General features: G+C 51.2%; 2 protein-coding genes across 2 annotated transcripts; one reads left to right on the forward strand and one right to left on the reverse strand.

Moving 5' to 3' along the window:
• Positions 1 to 523: 523 nt before the first annotated feature.
• ATP6V1B2 (ATPase H+ transporting V1 subunit B2) lies at positions 524 to 9,799 on the forward strand. The gene is made up of 14 exons (XM_075723916.1): positions 524 to 632; positions 3,720 to 3,775; positions 4,540 to 4,638; positions 5,291 to 5,384; positions 5,484 to 5,561; positions 6,071 to 6,210; positions 6,349 to 6,450; positions 6,831 to 6,928; positions 7,181 to 7,304; positions 7,746 to 7,896; positions 8,274 to 8,356; positions 8,448 to 8,552; positions 8,975 to 9,104; positions 9,226 to 9,799. The coding sequence occupies exons 1-14, from the start codon at positions 524 to 526 to the stop codon at positions 9,366 to 9,368; spliced, it is 1,512 nt and encodes a 503-aa protein (XP_075580031.1). The 3' UTR covers positions 9,369 to 9,799.
• Positions 9,800 to 18,782: 8,983 nt separating this feature from the next.
• On the reverse strand, positions 18,783 to 22,375 carry LZTS1 (leucine zipper tumor suppressor 1). The gene is made up of 3 exons (XM_009491213.2): positions 22,025 to 22,375; positions 20,782 to 21,603; positions 18,783 to 19,448 (listed from the first exon to the last, which is right to left on the reverse strand). The coding sequence occupies exons 1-3, from the start codon at positions 22,373 to 22,375 to the stop codon at positions 18,783 to 18,785; spliced, it is 1,839 nt and encodes a 612-aa protein (XP_009489488.1).
• Positions 22,376 to 22,700: the final 325 nt, after the last annotated feature.

Raw genomic sequence — 22,700 nt, forward strand, 5'->3', positions numbered from 1 at the left:
TCCTTCTCCTTCTCCTTCTCCTTCTCCTTCTCCTTCTCCTTCTCCTTCTTGTTCTCCTTTTCCTTTTCCTTTTCCTTTTCCTTTTCCTTTTCCTTTTCCTTTTCCTTTTCCTTTTCCTTTTCCTTTTCCCTTTTCTTCTCCTTTTCTCCTTCTCTTATCTTTTTTCTTTTTCCCTTTTCCTCCTTTTCCTCCTTTTCCTCCTTTTCCTCCTTTTCCTCCTTTTCCTCCTTTTCCTTTTCCTTCTTTTCCTTCTCCTTTTCCTTCTCCTTTTCCTTCTCCTTTTCTCCTTCTCCTTTTCTCCTTCTCCTTGTCTTTTTCCTTTTTCCTCCTTTTCCTCCTTTTCCTCCTTTTCCTCCTTTTCCTCCTTTCCCTTCCCCTTCCCCTTCCCCCCCCCCCCCCCCCCCCCCAGCACCCCGGACAGTTCCCGGCTCCCCCGGCCGGGCGGGCGGGGGGCGGGGCGGGGCGGCGCTATATCAGCGCATGCGCGGCGGGGCCGGGCCCGGCGGAGGAGGCGGAGGAGAAGATGGCGGCGGTGCGGGCGGTGCGCGGGCTGGTGAACGGCGGCGGGCCCGGCGGGCCGCGGGAGCAGGTGGCGGCCCTCACCCGCGATTACCTCTCCCAGCCGCGCCTCAGTGAGTGCGGGGCCGGCCGGGCGCTGCGGGGCGTGGGCCCGGCGCGGGGTGGGCCGCGGGCAAGCCCGGCCGGGCGAGGGCCTGGGCCTGGGCCGCTCCTTGCGGGCGGGCCGCCTGCCCCGAGCGCGGGGGTGCGCGGGGGTCGCTGGCTCCGGCCGCCGTCCCGCCCGGGCTGGGCTTCCAGTGGCGGGGGGAGCTGCGGGGGTGGTGCGGGGGGAGCTGCGCGTCCCGCGCTGTGCCCTGGCCGACGGCTGAAATGGGCCCCACGCTGGGGCCGCGGGCCCGGGCCCGCTGGCTGACACAGGCCCGTGTCCTGCGTGGAAAACCTGGGCTCTTAGCAGGAACCGGAGATTGCTGTAAATCGGTGGGGGTGGTGTGGATTCCCTTCCTTTAAGATGAAGTTGAGAAATCTGATGAAAAAGGGGAAATACAGTAGCTGTGTGGAAAAAAAAAAAAAAAAAAACCCAAAGAAAGCCAAAACCTTTATTGCAGCATAGTAAGGGAAAAGTCAAAGTTGTTCGAAGATGCGTTTTTTCTGGCCCTTTTTTTGACTCAGGTAGTAATTACGTGAGTGACTCTACCTCTACACCTAAGCAGCGTGAGTACGTACAAGGTGGTAGCCAGGGAGCTGCTCTGCGGTGGTTTCTGTGAAAATGTCAGTCTGGTTTGAAAGCCAAATCAATCATTACCATTGCTGCTCCCCCAGGTCTGCTGCTCTGCTTTACTCTGGAGTGGAGGCTTCTGTCAAGGTTGGAGCCAAGGTGACTTCATACTCATTTCATGTTTTTCTGTGTAGATTTTGGCTTTTGCCCAAACTGACAGTGCTTCCAAGCTGGGTATGAAAAACGCTTCAGTTGCTTTTGGTTTGTCATAGAACCAGTTGACCTTATTGGAAACAGGAATTTTGAGTTGGTGATGAGCTGCTTTCAAGGGGAATTGATGCTGATTGATGTCAAGGAAATATTTTCTTCTGGACAAAGCAAGGAGTGTAAGCCCTTTCCCGTTGACTGAGGAGGAAGTGCTCATGAGACAGTCATGAGATGAAATGCTTTGCTCAAGATAATGTTTTCCATTTCTTGCCCACAGTGGGCTGCAAGCACTTGTAGTCTAAGCAGAGTCCTCTTCATAGCATAGTGTCTGTGTAATTTTCCTTGCTCAGGTGAAAGGAGCAGGCCAGCTTGTGCTTTTGATTAAGACTAATTCAGGGACACATGTCATGTCTCAGGGTGTTTAGCAGGATTTTGACAAGAGTCAAAGGAGGAAATGGCCTCAAGCTGTGCCAGGGGAGGTTTAGATTGGATATTAGGAAAAATTTCTTCATGGAAAGGGTAGTCAAGCATTGGAACAGGCTGCCCAGAGAGGTGGTGGAGTCCCCATCCCTGGAAGTGTTCAAAAAACGGGCAGATGTGGCACTTGGGGACATGGTTTAGTGGGCATGGTAGGGTTGGGTTGACAGTTGGACTGATGATCTTAGAGATCTGTTCCAACCTTAATGATTCCTGTTTTTTACTTTCATTAAAAAAAATCCAGCCACCAAGCCAGGAAACACGAAATTGCTACTCTCCCCTTAATTGGTTTAGTGGTGGACTTGTCAGTGTTAGGTTAATGGTTGGACTGGATGATCTTAAAGGGCTTTTCCAACCTAAACGATTCAATGATTATGAGTAAAACTGAGAAATCAGAGTTCCAGCCTTAGACCATCTTACACACCCAGTGGCCTTCAGACCATATCTAATGCAGTTTTGGTTATTGCCATTTAAGGGGTTACATTGCAACAGTTCAAACAGTTTGCTTAAGTGTAAATACCACACTGTTGACAGTCTAGACAGCACAGGGTAAGTGTGCCAAACCTGGGCAGACTGAATTATCTGAGACAGATGATTCCCTGTGGCCTGGTGCTGGTGGAATTTGTGATCTTTCCTAGTACTGTGAGTACCCGCTTCCTCCACCTTGTAGCGTGACCAGGGATGGGTGCTGGTGTGCCTCCTGTTCTGCAAATGGCTCCACTTGCTCATTTTTCCATCCCAGGGATGAGTGATTAACAGTCACTCTCTTGGTCACTGCTCCTTGTGACCCTGATAAAGCTTTGACTCAGTGTTACTTTTATCTGTGGATCAAGTGATGCTGCGCTCTAGCTGGGATAGCAGCGTGACCTTAGAGCAACACGGGAAGGCTGCTTACTACATTTTGACAGCTTTTTCCATTGGGCTGATCGCAGAGTGATGATTTCTGGGCACATGATACCTCAGAAAGTTGTATGTAGTGCTAGTGCTTGAGCTGGCTGATGTTTAAGATGTGAGCCTTCGCATGAGTCAGCTCGCTGTGGCCTTCTATCAGGTGTCAATCCTTAAGGTAAACCAGGGTAACCCAAGAGGAGTTTGGCTAAGGTGAAATTCAACCTTTTACAGTGCAGCGCATTGACCTTTTCTTGGGAGACAGGAAGGGTATTATAAGGTTTCCTCTTAGCAGTGTGCCAAAACCCACAACTTACTGTAGAAGCTCTGCTGATCAGCTTTTAAGAACGAGATCTACTTGCTTTGCTAAGCCCGGGCTTTCATATGGGCTGGTTCAGTGTCATGGAGCAGGACACTTCTGTGGTTAAAAAAAAAAAGCCTAGAAGTTGAGTATTGATATTAAGGCTTCTCACCATTTGTTGGACATAAATTGCAGTGGTACCTACTTTATCACAAATTACAGATGTTGTTATCCTTGCTTGAAAGATCTTGCAACTGTGTATTTTTCTTAGCTTAAAATGTCAACTCTATGTTGTATTGGTGTTCCTGGTGGTGTTCAGATTATCCTCAGATACAGACTCGCAGTGAGTTTCTGTGATGGACAAGAAAATGGCGATATCATATATCTTAATGTTACCTCAGGGGTTTTGCAAGTAGCAGCAAAAAACGCTGGCCACACAATTTGGTACCTCGTCCTTCTTGTAGAGTTCATAATAAACATAGAAGTGGTACAGAGCTGGGCCCAAAACCTGCAAACCTGAGCCTGGTGATAAGAATGAAACTTTGAAAACCTGATGCAGGATATTTCTGATGTCCTGAGGAAGTACCTGACTTGCGGCTTGCTTTCTTTCAGCTTATAAAACTGTATCGGGAGTGAATGGTCCCCTGGTTATCTTGGATCAAGTTAAGGTAAAGCTTCAGATTCTTAATGAACAAAGCTTTTTGAGGGAGAGTTTACAAGAAAACCTGTGACAGGTTAAATCCAGGCTGTTGTGAAATTCGTGGGTCCACTGAGCAATTTTAATACAAGATACGTTTGACTGCTGAGGTAAATGAGAATATGCAAATTGCTGTAAAGCTAAGGAGAGTTGTCCATGTCCTGGAAGAAAGGGAGAGTGGTTGAGACTGTTGGGGGAAAGAAAGGAAACAGTGTTTCAGTTTTACCAAAATCCCCCAAATGTTGTCTAAACTTGAATGCAGAAACATACCTGTTCACTTTGTTCTTGACCTTTTTGTTACCAAAGTGTAAGTGCTCTGTAAAAGGGAATTGTAAACAGTTTTGGCTTGTTTTCAAATTACTGGCAAGTTACTGTTGAAGGCAAGCAACTGATGTTATGCACAGGCAAAAGCCAGCTTTTTCTTTTTACTGTCAGATGCTGCATCTTGGCTTTCTGTTAGCATTTCAGGACTACTAAGGTTTTTAGAACGGGTTCTGTCAGGTTTTTCTGTGGCCTGCAGCTCTGAGTGAATGTTGTATAGTCCCTGTAAAAATGGGTTTAGCCTGGTAAGTTTTCATTGTCTTAGAATGAGTTTTGTTTTGATGATAAAATTATTTTTAAAAATAATTGAGTAGGTGCTAAGCTTAAGCTTGCTTGAAACCGGTAACGTTAGTTTCATGGCTGTTCTTCTTCTGGATTTTAATGCTTTCCACCATCTTTCTTGCTCATCTTCAGTTTCCTAGGTACGCAGAGATTGTCCACTTGACTCTTCCTGATGGCACAAGAAGAAGTGGGCAGGTTCTGGAAGTCAGTGGCTCCAAAGCTGTGGTTCAGGTACGACTAGGGACAGGAGTGTCTCTTGTTGCAACAGAAAAATATTTTCTTAATTGGCATGTGTCTGAGCCACGTCCAATCTGTCTTGTGATATGTTCTTTTGTTACTGTAAATTAAAAAAGAAAAATCACCTACCTATTCATGCCACTTGCACTTGGAGTAATTTTAGAAGATTGAAAACTGGAGTATGGTGAAATTTTTTTTTTATTTGCATCCTCGCATAGATTTCTTTGCTGCTAGATTAAAGGAATTGTACTGTAATGGTATAGTATTAGAGTCAAGATCAACTCCTGTGTTATGTGGATGCAGGTATTTCTTCTAAGCAGCTGTTTCTTGTTAATATTAATTCTTCTTATCTGAAAAACTTTACCCTGTTGACAAAAGGAAATACTTGAGATCAAAGGAATGGCACTGGGTTTGTTGGTTGCTGCTGATACACCTCATGAATTTTGTTTAAAGTAGGTTTTTGTGTGATGTTTTGTATTAGTGAGCTGCTTTTGAAATCCTTTGCTCGCAGAGGACTGCCTTGCTTTTCTGCCCTGTGGCTGATCAAGTTCTCAAGCTGTGAAGCAGCATTCTAGTGTGTTGTTTTGTAAAGCATGATACCTACTCCTTTTTCCTGTGGGTTTTTTTCTTTCTGCTATATTTACAGGTATTTGAAGGAACTTCAGGTATAGATGCTAAGAAAACGTCTTGTGAATTTACTGGGGATATTCTTCGAACCCCTGTCTCTGAGGATATGCTTGGTAAGTACTTGCATCTTGCTTTGAAGAATGAACAGACTTACCACATGCTAACTTATTTTCACATAACTTGCATTTTGGTTTTATTGCTGTTTCTTGTAGGTAGAGTATTTAATGGATCAGGAAAACCTATAGACAGAGGCCCCATTGTTTTGGCTGAAGATTTCCTTGACATAATGGGTATGTTCTTAATCCATTTCTGGTATGGAGTTAAAGACAAATCTGGTGTTTCTGATTTCTGAATGTTGCCATAGTTTTGGTTTTGAACATGAGATCTAACTGTTAGGGGGATTTTAACCTTATTTTTAAGTGTGTGCGTGGCATCAAACTCAAATGAAATTTATGCAAGAGCAGGATGATGAGGTAGCAGAAAATAACTGTTTTCAGTAATGCTTGGAAGCTGTTCTTTGAAGTATTTGAAGACTATTTAATTATACAGCATCCAAAGATAAAAAGCTAATAACCTGACAGACTTTTCTGGAAAGCGCTCTTATTTACATGACCACAAAATGCCAGAGACTTGGGATCTACAAAAGGCTCAGGTTTGGGCACATCTAAAGATTTGTAGGCCTAACGGTGGGGGTTGCACCTTTTGACGTGAGCTGTAGATCGGTGCTTGAGGTCAGTGGTAGTTTGATCAACCTTCAAACATGTACATGGAATAACATGTGTTCTGTTAAATATAACAGGTCAGCCAATCAATCCCCAGTGTCGTATCTATCCAGAAGAAATGATTCAGACTGGCATTTCTGCTATAGATGGTATGAACAGTATTGCCAGGGGACAGAAAATCCCCATATTCTCAGCTGCTGGCTTGCCCCACAATGAGGTGAGTACTCAAAGCTGCTCTCTAAACAGTTAGTGGCTTGCATTTCACTGGGGTTAAAAAGTAAACCAAGTTAAATTCCGGTCTGTGTAATAATAGCATCAAGTATACAGATGGACTGAAGCATTTTTTTTCCCCTAGATTGCAGCTCAGATATGTCGCCAAGCTGGCTTGGTGAAGAAATCCAAAGATGTGATGGACTACAGTGAAGAAAACTTTGCCATCGTGTTTGCTGCTATGGGTGTAAGTCAATATTATTGAGGAAAATGACGCTTGAGTGATAAGCTGATGCTGAGAGTAGCTGAACATTACTTTTTTGGAAGTATTCTAGTTAGGTTTAAGTATATAATTAAATAGTGCTAAATTGGCTGAATGGCTGAAAATCCCTAATGGCCAGAAGTACTATAACAAAGTGTTCTGATTAGGATTAAATATCTTAAACTTAAAATACCTAGCCTGGAATTCTATAAATAACTCATTCTGTTGGGAACATAGGGGAGTCTTCATGACAGAGCGAGTTTTGCTTTTATGGATTATTAATGAGGTATTTAAACCTTAATATGATGCAAAATGTAGTAATCTAAAATCTGGTCTGGAACTGATGCCTTAATATTGTGTTTTAGGTGAACATGGAAACTGCTCGGTTCTTCAAATCAGACTTTGAGGAGAATGGGTCCATGGACAATGTGTGTCTGTTCCTGAATTTGGCCAATGATCCGACGTAAGTAGTTACACTATGTTGGTTGGGAAAAAGCTGAGAAGAACAAGTAAACTGGAAGCTGAAGCCTCGCTGGTGTCCTGCCAGATGTCACTTAGGCTGACATTTTGCAGCAAAGTTGAATATGAAATGCTGGTACTCCAGCTGGTGCATGTAGCAGATTTTCAGAGGGTTTTAAAGTATTTGTAACTTCAGACTGTTACCTTGCAGTCTTAAAGCACTTGTCATATATAATGCCATACTGTTCTATTTCAGCATTGAACGCATTATCACACCTCGTCTAGCTCTAACAACAGCAGAGTTTTTGGCATATCAGTGTGAGAAGCATGTGTTGGTCATTCTGACAGATATGAGCTCCTATGCTGAAGCTCTGCGAGAGGTATGTGTTTATTAACTCGCATGCTGGGTGTTGGCAGAAAGGGTTGGTGGTATAAAGTGAGAATGTAAACGTCTGCTCAAGCTGTTACAATTAGTATTCATTACAATGTTCTTAAATAGCCAGTGAGGCTTTTGGTTAGTCATTGGTTGTCTAGGATTATGTTCAGCAGTCAACCAGCTATTGCTTCTGTGGTAGCTAAACTTCCTTGACTAGTGGCATTCAGCAGTTTGATATCATAGTTTCTGATTTGCCTTGGCATCTTGTCTCCATCATACGTGGTTGTGGTGGCTATACCTCTCTTAATAGAGGTTTGTGGGGCTGTATTTTGGCATTGCCTGCAGGAAGAGGTACTTCAAGTCACTAGCCTAGCTTAATTAGGGGAGACAGCAGGTCTGTGCGAGTGATCTGATTTCTTGGAAATGTTTTTCTGGATTGCCTCAGGTTTCAGCAGCTAGAGAGGAAGTGCCTGGCCGTCGTGGATTCCCAGGTTACATGTACACCGACTTGGCTACTATATATGAGCGTGCTGGGCGTGTGGAAGGCAGAAATGGTTCCATTACTCAGATTCCTATTCTTACCATGCCCAACGATGGTGAGTTATTTTCAAGTGGTTTTAATAAATAGTACTTTAAAGGACTCCTTTAGAGCAACCTGCCTTATTTCGGACATGATAGGAGGTCCTGTGGCCTTTAGATTTCCATTTGAATGTTGCAGTTCCTGGCTGCCTTCTCCACCTCTATTGCTAATAGGAATGCTTTGTGCATTTTGGACTTCGGGACCATTCTCCAACCCTCTATCAGGAGTGCTTAAAGCTCTCATTCTTGCATAAGAGCGCTTAGTGATACGTGGGGATACTAACTGATGGCATTTTACTTTAGAAGTTATTTAACTGCAAAAAGCTGCCGCATCAGTACTAGAATGGATATAAAAGGTCTGAAAACTGTCAAACCATTTTTTTTTTCCCCACAGATATTACTCATCCTATCCCTGACTTGACTGGATACATCACTGAGGGACAAATCTATGTGGATAGGCAGCTGCATAACAGACAGGTGTGTACCACACCACTTAGAACGTATTCAAGATTGCTCTGTATTTTTTGAAGCATTAATGTTGAAATCCTTGGATGTTGTTTTCCTCCAGATTTACCCACCTATTAATGTCTTGCCCTCCTTGTCTCGACTGATGAAGTCAGCTATTGGAGAGGGTATGACCAGGAAGGATCATGCAGATGTGTCCAACCAACTGGTATGTACAAACCTCTGCGGAGAAGCAGAGGCGTATTTCAAATACACCTCTTGCTAAACTGCCTGTAAAGGGCATGCCAAACAGTTGCAATCCAGAACACTCCTGAGGTGGATTGAAAAGCATTGACTGAGTGCCTGGTGTAGTCAAGTGAGAGCCTTTGTCTGGGTTTGAACAGAAATATTTACGTGTATGATCAAGGTAAAAGCACTGATGATCTTAGGGATCCTTTCCAACCTTAATGATTCCTAGTTTTTACTTTCATTAAAAAATAATCCAGCCACCAAGCCAGGAAACATGAAATTGCTACCCTATCCTTAATTGGTTTAGTGGTGGACTTGGTAGTGTTAGGTTAATGGCTGGACTGGATGATCTTAAAGGTCTTTTCCAACCTAAATGATTCTATGATTCTTCTATGATTCCAGTATGCCTGCTATGCTATCGGAAAGGATGTACAGGCTATGAAGGCTGTAGTGGGCGAGGAAGCTCTTACCTCAGACGATCTTCTTTATCTGGAGTTTCTGCAGAAGTTTGAGAAGAACTTCATTGCTCAGGGTAAGTGTCTGTTTCAAGAACGTCACAGTATGCCTGAGCACCTAAAGCTCTTGTTTCCAGGTCTCCCTGGTGGTGAGGCACTTTCCTGCCCCGTTTTTCAGTCTGTGGTTGCTTTCTGCAGGTCCTTATGAAAATCGCACTGTTTACGAGACCTTGGACATTGGATGGCAGCTTTTGCGAATCTTCCCCAAGGAGATGTTGAAGAGAATTCCTCAGACAACGCTGGCTGAATTCTATCCTCGAGATTCGACTGCAAAACACTAGCCACAGCTTCATCTCTAACTCCTTGCTCTGTGAAATGCTGTTTGTTTTCTTTCTCCATGTGTTGGTGTTTACTTGTCGCCCTTACAATTAAAACCAAGAATAGGTGACATTTGTGCCAGTGTTCCAATGTACACTGATACCAGTTTTTAAAATATCCCTTCTTCCAAAGCCTGGATCTTCAGGAAAATATTTAGGCCAGCTCTTACAAGTGTGCAATAGCTATCATGAAGCTTGGGGTTTTTTTGAACTGGGCCTTTTGTAGACATTTCACGGGAATGTCTGAGGATTACCAGAAATTGCAGATCTTTACTTTCAAACCAGGAGCACATGGTTTAGAAAATGTGAAAGAGCAAGTGTGACTTCTTTGTCCAAAGCATCTGCTTGATCTGATCGTACGCGGTTGCCGTGCTGCTGGTAGAACAGATGGCGCGCTGCTGTCCTGCTGTTGTGCCTGAAGACCAGGCTAATGTGTGGAAAGCGTGGTGCAGGACAACATACCTTTCTGAAAAATGCAAGTCACTGATTTTTCAACTCTGGCTTAAGGTTCTTAAAGGTATGGATGAACTGAGGACACGGTAGGCACATGAGGTGCTTTTCCACTAGCAAAGGCTCTTTTCCGAGGTCACAGGCCAGTGAGTTGCTACCTGAAGGTAGCATGATAAGGCTTAATTCCTGAACTAAAGGGTTTAAATTGAAGTTTGCAAGAGTGAGTTGCCTACTTACCCTTTTTTTTTTTGCTTTGAATTCTGGAAATGCCAGATACACAAAACAGCAGCTAAAGCATTCTGAGATTGGTGGTGTTCCAATGGCAAAACTGTAGGTAATCCAAGACTGTGCTGCTACTGAAGGGGATTGAGATGTGAAAAAAAACCTCTTATACCTGACACAGTTGTACTGGTGGGAGGTCAGCTTTTAAAGTATGTCTTGTACTAAATGATGCAACAGGAGAAACCAACTTAATGTGTGAATGGATATTTTGAATTCTGTTATAAAGCATGCTCTAGGTGGCACTGGGTCCTGAGTCGTGTTTGAAACTGTTGTGGTTTGCACTCCAGGCACAGATTTGGCTAGCCAGGAGAGCTCAGCATTCCCAAACACTGCAAACTTGGCTAGCCAATTCAGTGTGGTTTGTTTTTTTTTTCAAATTGGTTCAGACGAGGCTCTGAGCCCAGTGCTGGCAGGCTTTCTTGCTTTTTTTTTTCCAGGCTTAATGTAGTCTAAGCTCTGGTCTAGCTAACCAAAGCATGTTGCACCTCTCTAAACGCCTTCAGTGCTTGTCTGGGAAGGTGCTAACATGACTCGAACGATAGCGTACTAATTCCAGCTTTCCCTGACGTCTCCTATGTGCAGTTCTTTCTATAGTTTGTTCAGTGTTCTCTGTAACTCGGACGCAATAGCAACTTTATTCCAGTGCATTCCACCCTAAAGCTATGTCAAGTCTATTTTTCTTGAGGTAGGGATGGGAGGTTGGAAGTGTTGGCATGAGAATACTTTAATGTAGAGAATATCTAAATAAATTAAATATGGAAGGTGTTGAACAAAATGGAAGCTTTTGTGATTCTGTGGCTGAAAACAACTTCAGGTCTTTCAGCGGTGGCCAAGATGTCCTTTGCTGCTGGGGAGCCTGTTTGTGTGAATGAAACTACTTCATAATGTGCTGGAAACACTTTTTACTTCCTTTTCTGTGTGTGCTGTGAGGGGCACTTGAGCCACCCCCACATCATTACTAGAGCCGGTTGCTTTTGTTGATCAGGATTTGGCCTCCAGCTTCAGGAGCCCAGGCTTTGTGCCGGTGGAGTGGGTGGGTGGTGCAGTCACGGGTAAAGGCTTTGCAGGAACGTTGGTGGGTAATGCAGGAACGTTGGTGGGTAATGCAATACCGCTCTTTCCACGTGCTCTCAAGGGGTAGTTTGCACTAGAGGAGGCTAGGAAACCGTAAAAGGCTTCTTGAAAATGAGCTTAGGTGTGTGTTGACTCCTAAATTTTCTGTATGAACAGCCCTGCTAAGGGTGAGGGGGGCCTGGGTAGGTTTGTTCAGGTATTCTGTGCAGACAGCCTGGGGCACGGCTCTGCTTAAATCCCTGCTGTCAGGCCCTCTCTGTGAATTTGTGAATTTACTCTTGTAAGGTTTCCCTGCTGGGGGCTGGCGAAGGTGAGAAGCCGAGAGCAGTGTGAAACAGGGAGATCCGGGGTTCTTCCTGATGTACTCCAGAGAGCGGAGGTAAACCCAAACACGCCTGCCTTTGCGGAACAATGCACGCATCAAAACCAGTCGCTTAACAAGGGAAGAAAGCACTTTTCCTTTCTGCTGATTTTGCTATTCATCTTTAAAGAGTTGTGCCCTGATGTGCTGAGCTGCACCGACACAGTCTGTAAACCAGAGTTTGTTCTGACTGATAAAAGCCTGAGGCTGTCTCAGGTCTTCTCCCATTAAATGTTGTATTATGCTATACTTTGAGCCATTTCTTGGACAGAAGTACAAGTGTTTGGGGTAGATAAAGACATTAGCTCACTTTTTTTTTTTTTTTTCAAAAATGTGATTTAAATGTCCAAGCTCCTTCCTGCAGTACATTTTTCACCAGGATAGGCACTAAGTTACAAATCCCATATCCTCAGTATCCATAATGGCTTTGACGGTCTCACAGAGCTTGCAAGACTGTTCATTTAATGTGGAGGAAGGAGGATCTAGTATGCTAAAAACATGTCTGATGGCTTAAAAGTGTTTGTCCCAACTTTTTTGACTTTTTCTACCCATTTATCCCCTCAGTTATAATCACTTTGTCTTGGTTAGGGCATGAGAATAACTTCATGAACAGACAGCAGCTGCTGGCGCTCAGTAAGGCAGGTTTTAAAAACATGAGGAAGAGAAGAAGTTCCAAAGTCTGGTGGATTCCTGAAAACCTTCAGCAGGTGACAGGTTTTGGGGACAAAGGTTGAACGAGTGTTCCCGAGGGTGGGTGAGTGCTGTGGAGCGAGGCAGCTGCCTCCCAAGATAACCCGCAAGTGTCTGCGTATGGATAATGTGGCTCCCGAAATGTGTGTGTGTTAGAGCAAAGCAAAAGGAATTCTGCAATTAAAGAATATAATAATTTGCAGCTGATGGGAGCAAAGGGGAAAGAATGAGATGTATTCTGTGGCTCGGGGCAGGCTGGTGAGTGGCTCGACGCACGGGCAAGCCAGCAATGATCCAGCGTGGCTCATCGGGGCCAGACAAAGGTTTGGGATGAATGCGAATAGAGAGGGTGGCTTTGTGCCGGGGAGCAAATAGCCGTTGTCTGCAGCCCGCGGGAGCTGTGTGCTCAGCCCGCATGGCGGGGAGAGGCCGGCTGGCCTGTGGCGAGCACGGTGCTGGATGCAGCTCGGCAGCCACGCAGCGGCACTGCGCGCCCGGCCAGGAGCGAGCGGGGAGGGGATGGAGCGAGCTGCTGCGCGTCGGCTCCTCGTCAGCCCTGTTGCTGCAGTCCAGAAGGACAAGGCTGTTTCTGATCCTGTATCACCTGGAAATTATTTTTTTTTCCATTAAATATTTCAACAGCAGTGCAAGAACTGCCTTGGAAATTATCAGACCCACTGGGAGCAGCAGTGCATGCAGCGATGCTTCTTACCTTCCTTGGATGCCGCTGACGGTGAATGCACTGAGTTTTTGAACGGTGCTTGTGGGGCCCGGGGGTAGGGCTGCTTCTGGTTTGCTCGGCTTTGTAAGGTCAAGGGAGATGGTTGCGCTCATGGGCACAAAACCAGCCTGCTGAGGCTCTCCAGCTCTTATCTGGGGGACTTAATTCAAGCTTACTTGCTGTTTAAACCTCTAGGACCTCTGGTTTAAGGAGGCATATATATTTGGCAGCACCATCCAGCTCTGACCTGTCCCCTCTGCTCCCTGGACTCCTGCATGCGAGCAGCCCGGCTGCAACGGCTGCGCTGCCCGTGCCACGCTGCTCCGCACCGGCAGCGACTCCCGCCGGGATTGCAGGGCATGCCTGAGCCTGCTCTCCTCCAGCTCCGGAGCCTCAAAGCAGGGCAGAAATCTCTGTCTTCCGCTGGCTCACGCTCCCTGGCTGCTGGAGGAAACGCATCTGCCACCATGGGCAGAGCATCGCTGTCACCCTGCGCGCAGGCAGGTCCCCGGCTTGCAACAGAGCCCGTCCTCCAGATGAGAAGCTCCCAGGTAGCGAGCAGCCTGAGCCTGGCACAGGGCCCTGTAAGGGAGGAATGACAAAAATAGCTTTAGCTCCCAGCAGCCGCAGGGCTCAGGAGCAGGCTGGGGCTTGCAGCACAGCTATTTTAGCACTGAGCCGCAAACATAGCCCTTTGCCGGGAAAATGGAGTGGGAAAGAAGAGGGGCAGGGAGGAAGGGGTGCCCGTCTGCGTGGCCTCGGGCCAGGCTGCGCTGTGAGCCGTCATCGGGCAGCTCCCGACACGGCGCTTAGCCGGATGCTAAACAACCAGCCCAATATTTCATGGTGTGGAGACAGCAGGTACCATGCTAAATGGGACGTGCTGATCTCCCAGCTGCTGCCTTAGTGCATTTACACGCTGTTTTCTTTTTTCTTTATTTTTGGTAATGACTAATGAGGACTGCCTGGGGGTCTTATCCCCCTTCGCCAACTCGTGTCAGCCAGTCAGGTCCCTCCGAGAAGCACACGCCAGCTGTCGGCTCATTTAGGAGGGGAGGAGAGCAAACATTGGACACGTTTCCCCCACCCTGCCCCTTGGGTTTTCAGTTGGGACTGGCAGATGCAAGGCAGGGGAGCAGGCTGGTGGGGAGAGCTGCTGCAGGTTATTTGCACATCAAAAGCGGCTTTGCCTCCGACCCTCTATCACCCTGCGAGCAAGAGGTGGCTCAATTTAATTGCTCTTTCAAAGGCGGCCCTGGTCTTGTCTCTGCTGAGATTTTAGGTCTCACTCTGCCCCCCTCCCGTAGCCAGAAACTGGCGCACTGGCACCGGGGTGTTAAAAGAAGATGCAAATCAGCTTTTCCCCATCTTGAAGCTTATTTGCATCCACTGATTAGTTCAACCACTAATTCAAATTCCTTCTGTTTGAGGGCGGTTGGCGCTCGGGCAGCTGGAGCAGAGCTAACCCAGAGCTAACCCAAAGCAGGGACCCCCAGTGACTGGGGGAGATGCACAGGCTGGCGCTGCTCCCCCTGTTTGCCCCCCAACACCCGAGCCAGCCGCGCCCCTGCTCCTCAGCCCGGGAGCCGTGACACACGCTGACGCCATCCCGTTCGTGTTCAACCTGCCACAGAGGAAGCGTTGGGTATCGTGAGGGCATGGCTTTACCCCGGTGTTACCGGGGCTTTCTGCTCCTTCCTGAAGGTGCCTCCTCTCGGGCAGGAACCGGCGGGGTTGCAGCAGGGACCAGGGCTGTCCTCTGCTCGGCTTTCCCCGTGATCTCCCAGCATCCTAACGCTGGAGCTGTGCTTCTGTTGGTGCAACAGCCCCCAAGGGCCGTGCTGTGCCCGCTGCCTGATTTCTGCCGCCTGAGGCAGGGGATGTGCTGAGCCCCACCTGCGGGAGGACACAGCTTTTTCTCATCAGTACCTTCGTTAGGGTTTTGGTGGAAAAGGAGTGGGATCCTCAGCTGGTTTAATGGAAGAAGCAGCCCAGGGTCCCCAGGGCTGGGGTTTTAGCTTCCCAGTGTCCCGGGCATTGCCAAGAAGCTGTCCTTACAGCATGTTGCCCTCAGGGATGCGGCACTTGCTCCCGGACCTGTCCTGACTCCTGCTGCTGCTCAGCCCCGGTAAGTCTCTGCTTTATAGAGTCATAGAGTCATTTAGGTTGGAAAAGCCCTTTAAGATCATCCAGTCCAACCATTAACCTACACTGCCAAGCCCACACTAAACCAATCAAGGGTAGACCAGACTGAACCATGTCCCCAAGTGCCACCTCTGCCCGTTTTTTGAACACCCCCAGGGATGGGGACTCCCCCACCTCTCTGGGCAGCCTTTGCCGCGCTGCAGCATCTGCAGTTTGGTTGCAACCTCAGCGCGACAGGGATGTCCCCTGGGATCACCCCCGCCGGCTTGGGGGTCTCCTCCTCGCTGCCCCAGACGCATGGACAAGCCTGGGAAGGACTCGGCCGAGCCGGCAGCACCCCGCAGCCGGGGCTGGCGATGGTCAGAGGTGATCTGTAACAGAAGGTGCCACGCAGGAGAAAGAGAGCCCTCACACGTGGTTTTCTATCTCCTTCCTCCTCAGCAGTTTTCAAAGGCTCTAAAAATAAACTTCCCTCACGCCCCAGGCAGCGTGAGCAAAGCCAAGGTTTCCCTGGAAAGCGTCAGCGGGAGCTGGGTGCTGGTGCCGGGTGCCCTTTTGGGGGGCACAGAGCAGCTTGCGTGCGGCTTGGGCCCCCCGTCCCGCACCGTGGTGGGGCGAGTGCCCCGTGGAAACAGCCAGATGAGCCGGGATGAATAATGTTTTCTGCAATTTGAGTGTTTCCCCACATTTTCTGCCCCCCAACCTCTCCCTTCACCTCCCCCCGCACTGTTTAGACCTGTGAAACCGCCGGATCCGTGCAGTGCAAATAGGCTCCGAGTTGATTTTGGAGGAAAACAGCTTAAATAGTCAAAACACGTCCTCGGCTTCGCTAAGGCGTTTCCACTCTATCTCCACGTCTGTAATTGTTTTCTCTGGCTCTGCCGGCCGGGGGGGTGGACCTGCCCGCTCGGGGACGGTGGGGTCGGCGACCGTCGGGGCTGGGGGCTTTGGGCTGCGCGGGGTCGGGGTGAAAATCTGCCTCGCCAGCAGCGCAGGAGGGCGAAGCCCGTTGGGTGCGGGCTGGGAGCGGGGCCAGGCGGATTGTCTCCGCCTCTCCGATCCCCCCCGAGTTCGCCGGAGGCAAGTTGCCGTTTTTCCATGCATGGGTTATCCCAGCTGCACAGCGGAGATAATGCCGCTCGCCCACGCGGCAAAGCGCTCGCGGGGCTGGAAACAAACGGGGCCAGGTGGAAGGATGTCCCCAAAGGGGACCTTGGTGCGCCACGATAAATGGTGGCTTGCGGGGGCGATGCGAGGGGGGCACGGTGAAGCGCTGTTCTGCGTTGCCGCTCACCGGCGATGAAAACCCTCCGAACGCTGCCAAGCCAGATGCTCAGAGAGGCTAAATAAGTTTTGAAAAATTTATTTATAAATAAAAACATAAAATTACCAGTAGTTTACATCAGTCACCAGAAATAACATCCAAAAAACCTGCAGAAAAATAATTATATGTACAGGCCGAGCCCGGCCAGCCGCGGAGCAGGCAGAGGGGCCGCGGCTCACGCCGGGAGCGACACACCTGCGATGCGGACGGTCACACACAGCGTTGTGCAAAGGCAGCACGTCGATGCCGCCGGGCGATCACATCACACAGCACTGGCTGGGGCGGACACGGGGCCGGGGTGATGGGGACCTGGGACGGTGCTGGCGAGGCCGGCGGGAGCGGGAGCAGGGCTGGGCAGGCGGCGTGGGCGTTGCTGGGACGGGGGCTGCGGGACGGGGCGGCCGGGGAGGGCTCCGCTCCCCTTGGCGCCCCGCGAGCGTTTGGCACTGAAAGCTCCCGGTCGCCGTGCTCTGGCCCCGCCGCGGGGCGCAGAGGGCGTGCAGAGCCCTTGGTGCAGGGCTATGGCTTGGATGATGCAGAAAATCCCTTCTGGCCTCACGAGCCAGAGCGGAGCCGGGTGCCGTCCTTCGTCCCCCGGTCTTCTCTCCCAGACATCCTTCAGCAGGTCTGGGCAAAGGCTGGCTGAGCCGTTGTGGCCCTGACCTTCAGCCGCGGGGCTGGAACTGGGATGCGCAGTTGGCTTTTCTCCAGCGGACCATGGCGAAGGATCGGCTTGTGCTGGCGCGGGGATGCCCCGGGGGGCACGTGGTGGTGCTCGGGGCAGGTGCAGAAGGCACAGACCGGTTTCCGTGTGCCGCCTTTACAGGCTGGCTGGAGCCGGGTGAGGGACGCTGAATTTTGCTGCTTGTGCACAGCTTTGAGCCCTCGGCCGAATTTGCGGCAGGGGATCGTGCAAGACCACCCCCCCCCACCTCCCCCCCCCCCGCAGCCCTGGGACGGGGCTTCCTGGGCTGGTGCCCAGCTCGCTAGTGGGTAAACAAACATATTGCAGTAAAAATACCATCGCACTAGCACAAAGTGGTCCTGGCTGGAGACCTCCACCCTGGCAAGCTGGGTGCCGGCTGATTCCCTCCCGGCCCCTGCCGAGCTGCGGCGGGACAGGAGAGTCACCGCTGGTGATGTGCAGTGGAGCCTTGTTACCCGTTTGCTGGTGGCAGGAGGAAATGTTAAGAGCTGGAGTAGAAAACAAAATGAAAGTGGTTGGTTTGGGGTTTTTTTTTAACCAGCTTCTGTTGATGGGAACCCGTGGACGTAAGGGCACAGGAGGAGATAAGGCAGCCGGGGCTCCCGGGAGCGCTGGTCCCAGTGAGCAAGTGAGATGTGAGGGGTCGTGGGGCAAAACCGACCCATTTTGCCCTCAATTCCTCAGGTCACACTGTGGCTTGGAAATTGCTGTTAATTCTGAAATCCAGTTGCCTGTCTGGCAGCTGGAGAAAAAGGACAGCGAGTCCTTGTCTGCCAGGGCGGGCAACGCTGGGCTCGCCATGGCTGTGCAGGTCCAGGGAGGGATGTGCCGGTGCGGCTGTGGCCAAGGACGGAAGGGGTGCGGGGTGGGCTGTGCTCGTTAGTGGAAGGTGATTTTGGGGGGGGGTGTTGGCTGTAACGAGGTTGGGGCTGTGTGAGTGTGCGTGCGGGTAGGGTCCTTCCTGAGGCACTACAGCAGCCGAAGGACGGGAGAAGTGGATGTGCAGCCTGCGCCGGCGGCAGGAGGTGGCTCCTCGGTCCTGTGGTGTCCTGGAGATCCGCACCGACCGGAGGACGGGTAAGGAGGTGTGAGAGCAGCACGGAGCTTCCTCCCGGCTGCGAGCAGGGAGCGGCTGGAAATGTGCCGTGGCCGATTCCCCTCAAAGGGCTGTGGCGTCCCCGGCCCCAGAGCTGTGCTGTCCCGGGATCCCTCCAAGCCTGGAGCAGAGCATCCCCTGGGAATTTTGCATCATCTCATTACCCGATGGGAGATTATTTGCTGAAGTCCTGTTCCCTGACCGCCCCCGTCGCCGGCTTCTCAGTCCTACAAGGGAGCAGAAGGGACGCTGCCGCGGCGGCAGCGGGGGACGAGGGGGAGCTGCTGGCACGTCACCATTGGCACGAGTTGCTTGTTCACCTCTGTAACACGACAGGCGGCGGAGGGCATCGCCGCGGTGCGACGCGGGGAGGGGAGAAGGGCTGGCGAGCTGGCCAGGCCACCAGCTCTGCTAATAAATACATGGCTCATCTGAACTGTACAAGGCGCAGGCTGAGCTGCGGGGCAGCGCTTCTCGCCTGGAAGAGGCGCCGGCCCCCGAGCTTCAAGGAGGAGAAGGCAGACCTGGCTCAGATCTCGGTGGCGATGATGTCCTCGTAGGGGACGTCGGCACCGGGTATGTCCAGCTCGATGGGCTCCTTGCCGTCTTCCCCTGCGGCGAGCTGCTGGAGCATCTTCTCCAGGTTCTGGTTCCTCTTGTACATGTGCAGGTAGCTCTGCTGCAGCTGCTTCTGGTAGTGGATCACCTTCTCCTTCTCCTCCTTCCACGTCTGCCGCTCATGCTGGAAGCCAGAGGTCATCTGCTCGTTGTTGTCCCGCTCAGCCTTCAGCTCTGCCCTCAGCCTCTCCACCTCTCCCTGCAGGGCTTGAGCATCGTCCACCACGGCACAGGGCCTGGCCACCTCCCGGGCTTCGCTCAGCTGCTCCTTGAGGACGGCGAGCTCCGTCCGCAGGTCCACGATCTCCTGTTCCAGCAGGTTCACCTTCTCTCTCAGCAGCTCGGACTCGTTCTTCTTGCGCTGGAGTTCGTTCTCGCACACCTCCAGCTCCATGGCTTTGGTGCGCAGGGAGCCCTCCAGGTCCTGGGTCTTCATCTCTAGCCCTTCCATCTTCACCCTCACCTCCTTCAGCTGAGCCTTCAGGCTGAGGATCTCGGTGGTCTTGGTGTTGAGCTCTGTCTGGGACTCCTTCAGCTGCTGCTTCAGGAGGGAGATCTCCCCCGACTTCTGGCACACCTGTGGGGAGGGATGCAGCACCTGAGTTAGGGCTGCGCCTCAGAGCAAGCCCGCAGCGCCTGCAGTACCCCATGCAAGCCGTGCCGGGCACAGCCGGCATTCGACATGCGGAGACCCGGACCGTGAAATCCCACCCAGGGAGATGCCCCGGCATGGAAGGCGATGCCGCAGCTCTCAGTGGGGCTGGAGTGGACCCCACGCATCAACACCGCAGCCAACGCGGAGGGCTGCTTGTGAATGTCCATGAGGATTTAAGGCGCTGACACACCTCAGGTGAGGTGTGGAAATGGATGGTGTGGAGAAGCGCTCAAGTCTCCGCACCCCGTCCAACATGTTTCCCGAAACCACAGCTGATGGCTCACGCGGTCAGTTAAACTTGCTGAGCTTGTTTCGCAAGCAGACACCTAACTGCACCCTACACCCCACAAAATCACAGCTGGGAGCAAAGCCTGTAAATCCCACTGGAGCATCCCGCTGGAGCTTAAAGCATGGCTGGTACAGCTGCTCCCGGAGACAGCTTTTGGGGGTTCAGCATCCAGCCGCTCTTAGTGGGACCCTGCAGCTGGAATTCTGGTAGGGCTTGCCAACAGCCTGGAAACGTGGCTTGAAAATGCAAATAAACTAGAGATACTGAAAGCGATATGAGAAACCCCTGCATACGAGGGAGTGAAGGTGAGCACCACGCTCCTGGAAGCACGCCGGGCAACAGCTATGCTTCTCCCTGTACAGCCACAGTGAAATTATATCAGTGTATGTTATTCAGGTGAGCAGGCTCACGTCTGAATTTTCAGCAGTTTAACGGTCTTTGTTCAGCAATACCCAATCAGTGAGAAAATTAGGCTTAAGCAGAGAGTGGAAGGTTTTACTGCTCTCTAATAAATGACCATGGCAAGTCCCAGTAGTTCCTATTTACGCGTGGGAAGGCAGCTTTACTGCTCCTTTGGGGCAGGCAGCCTGAAAACCCCTGCGCTGGAGGTTGGAAACGCGAAGTTATTTTAATGACTGGGTTTTTTATGCAGTAGTTGTTTCCTTGTATGATGTGAAGTGCTGAGGGGTTAAGAGGGGCAGTGAGTCACTCAATTATAACTTGCAGAGACTCTGTGTGACAGACTAGGGCTCTCCTCGGCTTTAATATCTCTCTCCTACAGCCTGGGCTTAGTGCGTGCACCATCTGCTCTGCTCAAACCCTCCGTGATGCTGCTGGATGCAGGTACAGAAATGGAGAAGAGCTGCGTGGTTTATTGCTGGTGCCGGAACTATCGCCTTCCACGCACACGCTCTACTTTCCGCATTGGCGGCCCGAGATACCACTCAGTGCTCCAGTGCCACTTACCTCCCACTGGGTCTCCTCCAGCGCTGGGGCGAAGCTGGTCTTCTCCTTCTCATAGGACCTCAGCTTGGTCTCCAGCAGGTTTTGCTCTTTCATGAGGTTCTCCAGCTCCTCCCGGAGCTGCTTCTTCTCCTGCTGCAGCTGGAATACCTGGAGGTGAAGGACCTGCTGCGTCCGCTGGGTTTTCTGCGAGGTTTGCTTGAGCTTGCTGTTGCACTTCTGCTTGAGGCCCTCCAGCTCTTCCTTGCAGCGCCGCTGTTTCTCTTCGTAAGCCTGGCAGGAGCTGACTTCCTTCTCCTCGAAGCTTGACTGAAGCTCCTGCAGCTCCCCCTCCCTCTCTAGCAGCTTCTGCTCCAGCTCCTGGATGGTGGACTCGTCCGTGGAGATGGGCGAACGGATGCAAGTGGTCTTCTCGGCGGCATGGTGGTGGGGGGCTTTGCCGGGGTTGAGGATCTTGTTGCCCCCGTCGGAGAAGGACATGGCCTTCAGGCTCATCATGTTGCTGTCCTGGATGATGGCACACTGCAAGATGTTGTGGGCTGAGCCCCCGAAGCGGCTGATGGGTCCCATGGGCGTGACAAGGGGGTCGAGCTGGTAGCTGCTGCTGGTGCTGTGGGTGGGGAGGCTGGACATGGAGTTCCTGCCGGAGTCGGACAGACCTCCCGAGCACAGCACCGGCTTCAGCTCCTGCTCCTTGGCTTTGTCCGGGGCGTGCAGCTGCTGGGAGAGGTGACCCCCGTTCTCCGGGGAGGAGTGGAGGATGGTGCTGGACCGGGGAAGCACCGGTTTGAAGGCAGTCGGTCGCACAGCCGGCTTCTCCGCGCCCTGGGGAGAAGAGCAGAGCCCATCAGCACAGACCGACACCGAATCATCTCTTTTCTCCCATCCCTTCTGCCCCCGAGGACGAGACCCCCACTGCAGGGACAGCTTGGGTCTCCATCAAGGGCTGAAAGCTCAGGAGGATGCTGACGGCTAAAACTGCCTCTGTTGGGAGGCAAACAGCATGTTTGGAAATGAAAGGACACGGATCATATTGCTGATCCAAATTCCCAAAAGCAGAGGGTGGCAGGGTACCCTCAGCACCTCCCCGCTGCCCCTCTCCTCCCGCTTCCTCGGCACAAAGTATTTTCTCTGAGCCTTCTCCTGGACCAGGACAACCCTGCGGTGGGACCTGCATCCGCTTGGAGGGCAGATGCAGTCTAGTGGGACACCCCCTGCTCCTGGAGCCACCGCGTCCCCTACTAACCACTTCCAGCTGGCTGGGAAAGGGCATCAGCTTCTGCGGCGTGGGTGTCCCGAAGTCCATGCCGCTCGTCCCGGCTTGGCTGCCCAGCTCCCCACCGGCCAGGGAGGTATAGTCCGCTCGGTGGGAGCCGTGTGATTTCTGGCTGACCTTGATGTAAAAGAAGTCCTCATTCTTGCTGCTTTTGGAGCTGGACTTGTGGCTGGAGTCCTGGGAGAAGCCGAAGCGGAGCAGCCCGTCCGAGTACCTGTTGAGCTTTTTCAGGTGGGAGGACTTGCGGAGCTTGTACTGGGAGGCTCGGCAGTGCTTGCTGTGGAAGCTGTGGCCGGAGATGAGGCTACTGACGCTGCCCATGCTGCTCCCGGGCAGGGGGCATGCAGCGGGGGTAGCGGAGCCCGGCTGAACCGTGCGGCGAGGGGTCTGGGCAGCGCGTAGAGGTGGCCGCTGCTGCAATCATAGCAAAGACCTCGCTGCGCCCAGGAGCTGCGAGCCTGGGGGAGGCAAAGAGAGCAGGGTGAGGAAAAGCGGTTTGGGAGGTGGGTGCGATGCTACGCCCACGGTCTGGGCATCGGCAGGAGCGGGGCGGTTTCTGACGACGCGAGTGCGTAAATACACGCCTTGCACGCACGTTTGGGTACAGGCTGGCATCGGCACGTGAAAGGGCTTGTGCAGAGGAGGT

This window comes from Pelecanus crispus, chromosome 21 (genome assembly GCF_030463565.1).
Source record: "Pelecanus crispus isolate bPelCri1 chromosome 21, bPelCri1.pri, whole genome shotgun sequence".
NCBI lineage: Eukaryota > Metazoa > Chordata > Aves > Pelecaniformes > Pelecanidae > Pelecanus > Pelecanus crispus.